This window comes from Dermacentor variabilis, chromosome 8, assembly GCF_050947875.1.
Source record: "Dermacentor variabilis isolate Ectoservices chromosome 8, ASM5094787v1, whole genome shotgun sequence".
Taxonomy (NCBI): Eukaryota; Metazoa; Arthropoda; class Arachnida; order Ixodida; family Ixodidae; genus Dermacentor; species Dermacentor variabilis.
Window position 1 is genome coordinate 135,368,572 of NC_134575.1, and position 13,454 is coordinate 135,382,025.

Sequence of the window (13,454 nt, forward strand, 5' to 3'; positions counted from 1 at the left end):
GATCTCTCCTAAATGCCTCATCCAGGGTACTCAAGTAGCTTTATGATGCTGGCAGCTGACGCCCTGAGTTAGATACATTATCTCATTTCCAGCTGGTTATGAGGGATTTATCTTACATAAGTATCAGTCAGCGATTTTCACATGTTTGACATAGAGAATAATTTCCTTTACACGAGTTCATTATAAAGAGGTTCAACTGTACTGCAAATGCAAGAATGAAGCACAAACAACAGAGCGCCTGGGCTGAGATATATGAACAATTCTTCTTCGGTTACATTACACAAAACAAACTCTGTTGCCATGGTCTCACCTGCTGTTCAGCTTATCGGCATTTTGTGAATGTGCCAGAGGAGTCGTGCAAGACTGAAATTTCATGCAACGTTTGTTGCTAAGTGCTAGTGTAAAGAAATTCTTTCATTTTTATTGTTTTGAGGTGCTTGCTCGTGAACAGCAAAGACCGTTGCATAAAATCAGAAGCTTGCAGCACTTCACTTCCACATTCACAATTTGCTGGTGAAAGCTGGGTGCCACTACTTCAGCATGCATGATGATGGATAGTGTTGACAGATAAATTATGGAAAGCACTCATCTAACTGGTGATGAAACAGCAGAAAATATTTTGCTGTGCCTTGGCAGTGCGCTGCGGGTTCTCCATTGACCATTCGCTTACCGAATCACAATTCATCACAAGAACCTCCTACCCCTTCTTCTCAATTTTGGATTAACAGGAAAGACAATTTAGTGACATGATAGAAATAACAAAGTAATTTTGGCTCCTCCAACTTCCATGTAGCACAGTTTTACTGTAGCAGCTGCTTCACTGCAAAGCTAAAACTTTCATAGCAAGAAAAAATAATTTTAGTGATACAAAGGGAAAGGAACAGAATGTGCAGGTCAAGTAGGCACTGTGTGCCTGTCCCCATCTTTTTCTAGCAAGCTTTCTTTTTGAAAGGAGTGTCATCATGAAAAGCACAACTCACCGTATGTGATGCTCAATATAAAGAGACATGAAAAGTGCCTTTTACTAAAAGAACATATTCTAAAGGTAATGTTTCATTACCATTTATGTCACAAAGTGCAACAGTTGCAACAGTGGAACGTATGCTAAAGTTTTAACTTGCCAATTTCGCATTTGCATGACATATTGCTGTACCTTATTCTATTTTTTGTCCCTTATGTTTCTACTGAGTGTACAATGTTGTGAAACCTTCCTTCTCACTGCTCTCTTTGACCCTCTTTGACCATTGGTTTGTTTGCTTTTGTTAACAGCCTTGTGCAGAAGAGACTGGAAACTTTAGTCATGCTGCTCTTTAAAGAGCAGTTTTTATCCGCAGCCACTTCTATCACACCAGTTGAAAATAAGATATCATTGTTATTATTACAGGTATTCTGTGCGTAGGGATACTGTACAAGTATAAATAATCATGCCATATGATTAACTCACCTTTATGCCTGCCGCCTCAATTTCTTTTCTTCCAGTTCATTTTTTTGCATCACATCTGTTTTGCCTACCACATTTTCCACTTCTGTACAAAGTGTGTTGCGGATTAATTTTTGAGTGCACCAGTACAAAGGCGTAATAAACGTTTGATTGATTGACTGATTGAATGGTGATTATTATTATCTAGGTTCACATTTACATCAGCATTTTAATGTGTTATTCAAGAAATGTGTATTGGAGTAACACTTCTAGGTCCAATGTAGAATTCTAGAAGGCTGTCAATGATAGCAATGGTCTAAAAAAAATAACAGCACCCACCAGGAACAGGAATTGCCTTGGGGAAGATTTTCCGCACGCTGCAGGTGATGGCACGGAAGCCCAGCTCTTGGCCACTGTGCGGTGACACGGGGTGTGCCTCCATGGCATAGAGAACCTCCAGGGAGACATTGGGCAGTCCACCCAGCAACTGCCGGTCAAGCTCTATAACCTGCATTCACACACACGATCAACGGTGCCATGTTAGCCATTCCGTCGCTTGATTTACCGAACTTCTTGTCTGTTCTGCGCCAAATTTGTCAATTTGTAATTGACAGCATTTTAGTGAGCTGAAAGAACAATTGCAGACATTTGAGCAAATTTGCTGTTAGTAATATTGCTTTAAAAATTGCCTTCTAGGACTGACTTTATCATTTAAATGTTACACCTAACTGGCCGAAATTGGCTGTACGCCACGTGGGCTGTCACCGTGATGAAGCAACGTTGCCTTTAAATGCGTGGTCTTCACATTCTGCTTGTGCTTCACAGCACAGTGACCTTCATGGGCTTTACATTGTGCTCACATAATGCATGCCTTTTTTTTCCAATTCTTTACAAAACCGATTTGCGTGATCTCCACTTGCACTAAATACATTTGATTGGTGGATGTTCACAAGCATAGCAGTAAACTAATTTACCTAGGCTTGTTACAGTAAATTGTATGGCGAGATTTAGAATTCGGCAGCTCCAGGTCAATCTCAACCTGCTTCCGTTTCTCACAGATTTTGGGCAAATCAATAACTTCTGAGAGTTTTCAGCTAGATCAAGTGATGAAACTGCCGCATTTGACTTGTATAACGCTCAGCTAATTGTCATTGCCTTGTTAACATGCAACCAAGTGTGTGTCGCAAAATTAAGCAAAGCGCTGTGAACTAAAAGAATTTAACAGATGTGATTAATGTAGATGGAAAATGTAATTTCATTTGAATCTTTTCTTTTTAACCTTACATTGTGAAGGTGAATGCAGAATTGAAGCTGTCATCATCTGTTTTTATCTGTAGGAAATGTCCACTACACATCCTGCAGGTAAATTCACTGTTTACATCTGCAGGAACTGTAGAGAAACAGGAAATGTTCTGATAGAAATTTTGCATGTTACCTTATATAATATACTTATGTTAATTAGATTCTGGTTAATTAGATTTTTCTGTTTATTCGACCTCGACTGAACATCCCAGCTGGCATAGAAATCATTATCTTGATTAAAAGTGGCCTTTGCCAGATAGTATTTCTGATAGTGATGGTTGAAGTTTATTGGTGCAAGGGCATCCAAGGCCAAAGAGTGTCAGGACATGTGTTTTGGTTTAGTAAGATTGTGAGTTTAGGGCTATGACTTAAAATAAAGGCTTTTATAGAGGCCTACACGTAAGATATGTCTATAAATACTTGTGCATAAATTCTAAAATAATTACTAAGTATAAGGCCTTAAATGCATGGGTTACAGGCACACATGGTAAATTATTGTGGATTGTCCAAGTCCCTAGCTGTACAATTCTTGCTTACGCAAGAAGAGCGAGATCTCAGACATACTTTTGTGCATCAGACCATATCTAACCTGTGAGGCACAACCTGATGGTTAGGATGATATGAGATGATGTCTAGAAAGTTAACTTCTGCAAGATAAGCACTCTTTTAAAGTTAAAAAGTGCATCCTCTGACAAGAACATTGAGGGATGGGGGGTATATGGTGCGAGTAAAGTTCCCCAAAATGAGCCACTCACTCTCGGTGAAGTTGAGTACATTGAATGAGGACATGTAGGATGGTTAATTTCTCAGCGCAGCGTGTGCACGTCGGTGGCTCAGTTGCAGTCAAGAGGTATTTGTGTGTGCCATAAGTGTGTCCTATTCTGAGTCGTGCCAGGGTGACTTCGGTGAGTTGATCAAGCTTCAGCGGGAAACATTTGGTTAACTGCAGTTTAATAGGTGCAGCTTATTTTCAACTTCCTTGTCCCATTCAGCTTGCCAGGGATTACGAAGGGCCTTTCGTAACACAGGTTTCATGTCTACACCAGGTACCCAGCTTACATCAATTGTATTTCTATGAGCCGCTTGTCCAGCATTTTTATCTGCCATTTCATTGCCTGCGATCCCAGAGTGGCCTGGCACCCAGCATATAACTAGAGCAAGGTGTCGTTTATGTGCTACTTGAATGAGTTGAAGGAGCTTGTTTAATACAGGGTTTCAGCTTGCTTTGCCACAGGACAGGGCTGTGACAACGCTTAAAGAATCTGTGTATATTATAGACTTTTGTATCGTGTGCTGTACTATATACTCAGCAGTGATCAGAATACCATACGCTTCCGCTGTAAAGATGCTGCTATGGTTATGCAAAGTTTTAGAGTAGGAGAAGTTTGGGCCATGGGCTGCACATGATACAGAATTTGCAGACTTTGAAGCATCAGTGAAAAATGCAATAGATCTGAACTTGTCTTCAAGAACCATGAAATGTTGCTGGATGAGGGCACCTGGACAATGCTTTTTGTTAATCTCTGTAAATGACAAGTCACAGGTGACTGGACATTGCTCCCATGGTGGGATTAGTTCAGCATAGTCACTTTCCTGCAGATCTGTGCAAACTATTGCAGGTTTTTCTGCAACAGATTTTACTGCTAATGGGAACGGCGGGGCGTGAGAAGGCCGATTGAGGTACAACTGGTTTGTGGACTGATCATTTATGAGTACGTTGCATGTTGTTTTAGCGACATGGTTCTTATTGCATAGGTGACACCGAGATATGCGCGTTGATAATCCAGCGGCCACTGATCCGACTCTGCATGGAGACTTTGCACACGGCTCGTACGAGACGCACCAAGTGCTAGGCGGATACCTAAGTGATAGACAGGATCGGGTAGCTTTAGTGTTGTCTTTGAAGCTGACTGGTAAACAATACGTCCATAGTCTATGCGCGACAACACAAGGCTTTTAAAAAGAGGTAGGAGGCAATACTTATCCGTTCCCCACGACTGGTGAGATAAAATCTTTAAAAGGTTCATAGTTTTAAGACACTTCAGCTTCAACTGTTTTATATGCTGCATGAAGGTTAGCTTACTAACGAAGATTATGCCCAGAAATTTTTTTTCTTTTCTAATTACCAGGCTTCTCCCATTCGTCGTAATGCATGGGTCAGGACATACCCCTGTTCGTCTGGAAAACAGCGCACAAGTAGCCTTCTCTGCACTTAATCTAAATCCGTTTTCGTCTGCCCATTTCGCGAGCCGATTAACACTTAACTGTATCTGGCATTCACATATGGACAGATTGCAAGATTTAAAACTGACTTGGATGTCGTCCACATAGACAGAATAAGACACCATGGATGGTATAGCAGAGCGGAGAGAATTCATTTTATTTAGGAAAAGTGTGCAACTTAGCACTCCTCCCTGTGGTACACCATTTTCTTGAACAAAAGTGCGCGATAGTACATTGCCAATTCTTACGCGGAACTTCCTTTCAAATAAGTAATTTTGCAAGATGTTCAGCATATGACCACAAATTCCATAGGACGACAGGTCTTGCAGAATACCATAACGCCAGGCGTATCATATGCCTTCTCAAGATCGAAGAATACAGATAGACAGTGTTGGCTGTGTACAAATGCATCACGTATATGACTCAAGGAGAGCAAGATTAGACCTTGCTCTTCGGAAGCCTGATTGATGAGGATGCAAGATACTATTATATTCCAAAAAGAACACAAGGCGACGGTTAATCATTTTTTCCAAATACCTTAAGTAAACAGCTAGGGAGTGCAATCGGTCTATAATTGTTAACTAAGGAAGGGTCTTTGCCATGTTTCAGTATTGGCAGGACTATTGCCTCCTTCCAAGATGACGGTATATGACCAGTTGCAAAAATATTATTGTATATACCTAAGATGCAGTTTAGGCTCTCACCAAGCAGATTCTTGATTATTTCATATGTTATTGTGTCAGAACCTGGAGCCGAGCCTAGGGCAAGCTTGAGTTCATGGAATGTTAGTGGTTTGTTGTATCCTTCTGATGACAACTTGTTTGGATGCAGAGGAATATTTTCTCCTATTCTTTTATGGTGTAAGCACTTTTCGGTATAATTTTCGGAACTTGATACCCTCTGAAAGTGCTCACCAAGAGTGTTTTCTTGATCTTCTATTGTATCGCCAGAGCCAGGGATGAGACGAAAAGGATTTGGACGTTGTCCTTTTAGTTTATGTACCCGATTATATACTTTGCTAACATCCGTGTATGAGTTTATGGAGGATACATAGCTTTCTCTTTTGGATATTCGGCGGATACGATGGCCACATGCTTTGCACCGCTTAAATTCTATTAAACTTTCTGTTGTTGGGTAGCAAGAAAATCTACTCCATGCTTTGTTCTGGCGTTTCATTGTAGTTTCACAGTCTTTGTTCCACCACGGCTTTGGATTGACTTTATCTGTGCAGGACTGATGTATGCAGTTTTTAGCAGAACAGAGGATATGTTCAGTGATGTAGCTGGCCAGTTCCTCTAGACCTAGGTGGTCCACATCTTCCAAGATACAGTTTACATATGTTTCTGAACTTTGACCAGTCTGCACTATGAATTTTCCACTTTTTGGGGTAAGCTGGTCCATCGTGCCACTTTGTTGTTTCTAGGAGTGTTGGGAAATGATCGCTCCCATATGGATCACTCCCAACTTGTGGGATTTCAAGTTCCTCTAGACTATTCTCTCTTCCATAATCGTCGTGGGTGCCACTGGTACTGTATAAATCTCTATAGAACTGCTCAGCCACTTGAACTATCTCATCCATATTAGTAATGATATTGCCGGCTTTGTCTCTTAAAGCATACATCTGATTCTTGCCTATTCCTAATTTCTTCTTCACTGCTTTTAGGCTTCCTCCGTTCCTGAGAGCATGTTCAATTCTATCCATATTATACTCCCTTATGTCAGCTGTCTTACGCTTGTTGATTAACTTCGAAAGTTCTGCCAGTTCTATTCTAGCTGTAGGGTTAGAGGCTTTCATACATTGGCGTTTCTTGATCAGATCGTTCGTCTCTTGCATTACATATCTTACTGGCATCCTGTCTAATGGAGTTACCAACGACTTCTATTGCACACTCCTTAATGATGCCCATAAGACTGTCGTTCATATCTTCAACACTAAGGTCCTCTTCCTGAGTCAAAGCCGAATACCTGTTTTGTAGCTTGATCTGGAATTCCTCTATTTTCCCTCTTACCGCTAACTCATTGATTGGCTTCTTATGTACCAGTTTCTTCCGTTCCCTCCTCAAGTCTAGGCTAATTCGAGTTGTTACCATCCTATGGTCACTGCAGCGCACCTTGCCGAACACGTCCACATCTTGTATGATGCCAAGGTTAGCGCAGAGTATAAAGTCTATTTAATTTCTAGTCTCGCCATTCGGGCTCCTCCATGTCCACTTTTGGTTATCCTGCTTGCGGAAGAAGGTATTCGTTATGTGCATATTATTTTTTGCAAACTCTACTAATAACTCTCCCCTGCTATTTCTAGAACCTATGCCATATTCCCCTACTGACTTGTCTCCAGCCTGCTTCTTGCCTACCCTGGCATTGAAGTCGCCCATCAGTAAAGTGTATTTTGTTTTGACTTTACCCATCGCCGGTTCCACGTCTTCATAGAAGCTTTCGACTTCCTGGTCATCACGACTGTATGTAGGGGCGTAGACCTGTACGACCTTCTATTTTTACCTCTTATTAAGTTTCACAAGACCTGCCACCCTCTCGTTGATGCTATAGAATTCCTGTATGTTACCAGCTATATCCTTATTAATCAGGAATCCGACTCCTAGTTCTCGTCTCTCCACTAAGCCCCGGTAGCACAGGATGTGCGCTTTTTAGTACTGTATATGCTTCTTTTGTCCTCCTAACTTCACTGAGCTCTATTATATCCCATTTACTGCCCTCTGATTCCTCCAATAGCACTGCTAGACTCGCCTCACTAGATAACATTCTAGCGTTAAATGTTGCCAGGTTCAGATTCTTAGGACTCTCTGCTGCGTTGCAGGTCTGACCGCCGCCGTGGTCAGTTGCTTCGCAGCTGCTGGGGACTGAGCGCCGGAGTTTGATTGTTGTGTTCATATAGGAGGTTGTGGCCAAGTACTGCACCAGGGTGGCCAATCCTGCTGTGGTGAGGGAGTGCGTTACCGATTATGGTCACCAGCATCAGGCCACACTCCAGGCCTGTTTATGCAATTTTATCAACCCGTGGATTTTTTTTTTTTAATCCTGTGGAAAATTGTGCGGCCCCGGGATTTGAACCACGGTTCTCTTGCATGCGAGGTGGATGTTCTACCTCTATGTCACAGCTGCAGTAGGGACAATATGGCCACAATTAGTACGTGACCGGGGTAGTTGTAGAAATATGGGAGAGGCCTTTGCCCTGCAATGGGCGTAACCAGGCTGGTGATAATGATAACGATGATTTCTACCATGGGATGGAGACCTGCTTGCCTTCCTGCATTTGCATCAACGTGGTGAACCTCACGACTGCAGCAATGCAATGCGAGTAATGCCACCGTGGTGAATGCACAGATGAATATGTAAAAAAATCAATCAGTTGAAACCACAATACACGAGTGCCTTTGCATGCTGCGAAGTGAAACCTAATTATGCTGAGACAGCAATGCTCGCTTTCACAACACTAGTGCACAGCATCCTCTCACCTCAGCCACCGACTGTGAAGGGTGCACCCGGTGGTTGATGTAGGCATGGGCCTCCGCTGGAACCACGTTGTCCTGCGGCACAGTAGAGGGGGGGAGGTAATGTTAAAACCTGCTTGTCACGCCTGCGTCACAAATAACTTGCCCAGAATTCTAGCAACTGTTCTGCTTCACTGCAGGGATTGCATGCAGACAGTCTATTTATGTGTGTGCTGTTCATGAGACATGTGCAATAGTTTCATTTTTTTTGCAAACGTGTACGTGTGTATGTGAGTGACTGCCAGTATATGTTGTACCTTTAAATCCTTTGTATCATCTATGAATCCTTCGCCCCCTTCCCCTCGTATTGACTTTTGGCACTGTGGTTAATAATAAATGCATTTCACTAATAGTAAACTCACAATGGCTGGGCGAGCAGTTTACCGATAACCTTGGAAGGAAGAGAACGTACTATGTGCATTTATTGCTGGTACAATCATATGGGGCTGGAACTTGGAGAATAACAAATAAACTTTAGAACAATGAAGAACCACACAATTAACAATGAAACAGCAAACAATATGTGCAACATTAGGAGGCAAGAATATAAGTCTGGATAAGAGGTTAGAAGTGTGTGGCTGATATATACTTGTGGAAATTGAGAGGAAGAAGTGGAGTTAGTAAACAGGCAACAGACACTATAGAAAAGGGGACATAAGAGTAAAAAATAAAGCAAAAGAAAAGAAACCAAAGACAGCAAGAAGCAACTACACATTTACTGTAACAATTGTACAGGAAACATGGATATCGTTGGAATGTTTCAGCAGGCGTGTTTATCAGTTCTAAAAGCAAACTTTCAATACCCTTGAGGAATCATTTTGAATGCATTCTGTCGAGACAAACCATTATCCCACAAAAATGTCCACGTCAAGCTCAAGGGGGCTCCCACAATTTTTACTCAATTTGCTGGCACACGCAAGGGTCATCTTAGGCACAGATTTTTGCCAACTTCTTGAATTTACTGCACCTCAATTGCACCAATGGTTGCTTCTTACTGTAGCCTGCTGGGATCAGCTGATGCCACAGGATCCTTTATTCATAAGCCTAATCACAGCACACAGCTTCTCACATTTATGTTACACACTGCTATGAACACGAACAAACAGCTCAAGTGGATGACAAGCTGTCCAACTAAGATCCTTGCAGCTTTGTTGTTTGCTAACATTTGCAACACACACTAAAAAGCTCAAATCCACATTCTTTTACATTATTACGCAAAATGTGCATTTAAGCAAATATGTACGAAGTTCACGTTTCTTTCAGGTATACAAAAAAGTGAATATGACTGGCCCATTCTACCTGCTCCACTAAAAAAAGATCAAATCTCGAAGCCTCGAAAATGCAATTTTCAAATTCAATAGTGAGAAAAAAGGTGTCATTTGAGGAAATTGCCAGACAAAGAAATTGCCATAAAAAAAAATTTGCAACCCAAGGAAATTGACAATAAAGGAAGCAGTCATCCAAAAAAACAATTGCCATACATGTTACTGAGAGGCATGCCACAAAAGTGCACATTCCGGTCAACCAGTTGTTTATTTTTCCCTCTCTAGAAAGAAAAATAGCAGCCACATTGAAGTTGCTGCACTGAGCAGCTTTGATGGAGCAGCCAGTGCCCTCCCCATTTCTCGATTTTATTTATTTATTTTATTTATTTGGCGGTACTGTCAATCCCATCAGGGATTTTTACAGGAGTGGGTTAGAAGGGCCTGTAGACATTGTATTACAGGCATTTACATAAGAAACAAAAGGGTACATAGTAAGTGTAAAGGATAATGGACCTATGTTAACAGCAATAAGTATGGCAAAAACGTAACTCACGATCAGTTTATTTCAATTACATATGATGTTTTGCATATAGACAGAAAAAGGGAAGAAAAGAAGGATAAGCATATGAGATATACAATATATAGCATCATCCATAATTTCGCACCACAGATTTCCAAGAACACTTGGTAATTACAACAATGATAAACAATGTTGATAACATCAATTAGTCATGGCTGACAGTACTGTTGGGCCAACAAATTCAACAAATTGTCAACAGTGGGCTGTGCGACTACCGTCTGGGCTAAGGCACTCCAGCCGGGAACAGCTCGCAGTAAGAACAAAAAAGCTAAATGCATTGTTAGTGCAAGAACATTTTTGGAGTGTAAGGTGATGCTTGCGACGGGTTTCTCTGGATGTGTTATAGGAAATATAGGTGTTAGAATCTACATGAACCTTACTATGCAGGGTGAGATAAAAAAATTTGAGTCGGTACAGCATCGCACGACTGCTTAGTGTATGAAGGCCGATTTCGGATAGCATCTGAGTAGGCGAGTCGGTGTGCCTAAATTGGTTACATTACTATTGATTTGACAGCAATGGGCAGGAAAATGCAGCTGGTACATACTACTTTGAACAGGCATTCAAGCATATAATATGCATGGACAAGTTATCCTTACATGAAAAAAAATAAGGCAAAAACAACATTAGGGCGCAAAAAAAAAAAGGAGCAGATTCAAATGACAGGAGGGCCTTTATTTTTCTCTATGTGTGCCAGCGCTAATGCAAAAGCTCAAAATGCAAAAAAAAAATTTCAAGATGCAATCATTCAGGAACACATACAACATAAACATTGTTGAAGATTGCTGAAGCCAAGAAGGGTCCACTGATTTTTTGAAAAATAGGCCATGCAGGAGTTCAGTTAATGGACTATGCAGTCTAGAGAAAAATACATCCTGGTATGGACATTGAAGTCGGAGCTGCCATCTGTCTGGGACAGTGTGCTCTGCCATTTTAGCTAACCAGGAGGCTAGCAAATGAAGAACAAGATTATTAAAATGTTTCAGACTTGTATTTAAATATTGTGTAGGCATTCCAGTGAGAAATGAACAGCCCAATATGGATAACTATGTTGATTTCAAGTAAGCTCCAAGGCAATGATAAGACATGCAATTAACAGGGAATTAACACTATTTATTGATTTATTCTAACATGATTTTGACAATCATTCCATTCAATGTAACTGGGACTTGTTCTTAGATGAAATAAATGAATTAGTCACTAATTATACACCAACTCATATTATTGCTTTAAAACCTCAAGCACCTTGGCGTCAGGCACCTTGCTAACCAAAAGAAACATTTTTTTTTTCCACTTCGCTAAGAACTGGCCCACTGAATCAAGATAGGCTACTTACAAAACAGCTTTGTAACTGTGCTCAAGTTTACTAAGAATTTGCTCATCTAGCATTCTTCTATCAAAAATAACAAGCAATGCTAAAATATATTGAAGAATCATCAACCGATCATCTAGTGATCAGATCATTTTGGATTGCCCTTCGGGTACTCCGTCTTCCTTACAACCACTGTGGTGCTGTTTTAAACCAAACATTTCTGAAAAACTTTTCAAACACACATAGAAGTGTTTTGCCCAACCCATGTGAATGTGGCTATGTGCAAATTCCTCCAATTATTGTTGAAATGTCTGGTGCGTTAAAACTAATTAATTCTCTGAATATTAATTCTTCGCCTGGGTATGACTCAGCTGTTAACACCAAATTTTGAATATGTACTAGTGCTGGTAGTTCAACTACACCTTCAACACTTTTTCAGCAATCTCTAGATACATCCCCACTGTCTAACCAATGGACAACCGGAAGGTGGTTCCTCTACATAAGTGAGGTAACAAAATCTCGCCTGTTAATTATTGTCCCATTTCCATGACTAGTACCTGCTGTAAACTACTGGAGCATATAATATTTTTTATGCTGGCAATTTCCTTCAGTCTAATTCATTCTTCACGCCAGCACAACATGCCTTTTGAAAAAAATTTTTCATGAGAAAAACAATTACCATACCTTACTTCACAAATAAGTTACATCGAAATGCACACCGATTTTAGCACTGACTGTACTTTTCTTGGATTTCTCTGAGGCGTTTGACAAGGTTTGTTAGAAACCTTTGTTGTTTAAACTAAGGAAACTAAATCTTGATCCTAAGCTCCTCACCCGCATTGATTGTTTCCTAACGAATTGCCCTCAGTTTGTTGTAGCTACTGGATACAGTTCTCTCTTCAGTGGCATTCACTGAAACCAAACCCAAAACCAGGGTTTGGTTTTGGGCCCTTTTCTATTTCTCATTTATATTAACGACCTTCTGCCTACATTGTCCCCTAACATACATCTGTTCACTGACAACTGTGAGATATTTCAAGAAATAACTAATGAAACTAAGGTTAGCCAACTACAACTTAATCTTAACTCAATAGCTAAATGGCATCACTCCCGGTTAATTACACTGAATATTAACTAGTGTAAAGTACCACATGTATCCTTGGTGGTTCACCACCAAAATATTTGCTGCCTAAATAATGTTCCTCTAGAAACAGTCACCATCATCAGCCTGGTGACGCCCACTGCAGGGCAAAGGCCTCGCCTCTCCCATACTTCTCCAACAACTCCGGTCATGTACTAATTGTGGCCATGTCGTTCCTGTAAACTTCTTAATCTCATCCGCCAACATAACTTTCTGCTGCCCCCTGTTATGCTTCCCTTCCCTTGGAATCCATTCCGTAACCCTTATTGACCATCGGTTATCTTCCCTCCTCATTACATGTCCTGACCATGCCCCATTTCTTTTTCTTGATTTCAACTAAGATGTCATTCACTCGTGTTTGTTCCCTCACCCAATCTGCTCTTTTCTTATCCCTTAATGTTACACCCATCATTCATCTTTCCATAGCTTGTTGCACCGTCCTCAACTTAAGTAAAACCCTTTTAGTAAGCCTCCAGGTTTCTGCCCATTACATGAGTACTGGTAAGACATAGCTGTTATACACTTTTCTCTTGAGGGATAATGGCAACCTGTTGTTCATGATGTGAGAATGCCTGCCAAACGCACCCCAGCCCATTCTTATTCTTCCGATTATTTCAGTCTCACGATCCGGATCCGCGGTCACTACCTGGCCTAAGTAGATGTATTCTCTTACCACTTCCAGTGCCTCGCTACCTAACCTAA

The 13,454-nt window shown here is 41.0% G+C and overlaps 1 protein-coding gene across 3 annotated transcripts in view; it reads right to left on the reverse strand.

The window, feature by feature from the left end:
* LOC142590601 (N-fatty-acyl-amino acid synthase/hydrolase PM20D1-like) overlaps positions 1 to 13,454 on the reverse strand; it is a 141,278-nt gene that overhangs the window by 71,899 nt on the left and 55,925 nt on the right. For all 3 annotated transcript variants that reach the window (XM_075702915.1, XM_075702914.1, XM_075702913.1), the window contains exons 9-10: positions 8,419 to 8,490; positions 1,760 to 1,928 (exon numbers count right to left, since the gene is read on the reverse strand). In XM_075702915.1, the coding sequence (XP_075559030.1) occupies positions 1,760 to 1,928; positions 8,419 to 8,490 (241 nt within the window). The remainder of the gene's footprint in view (positions 1 to 1,759; positions 1,929 to 8,418; positions 8,491 to 13,454) is intronic.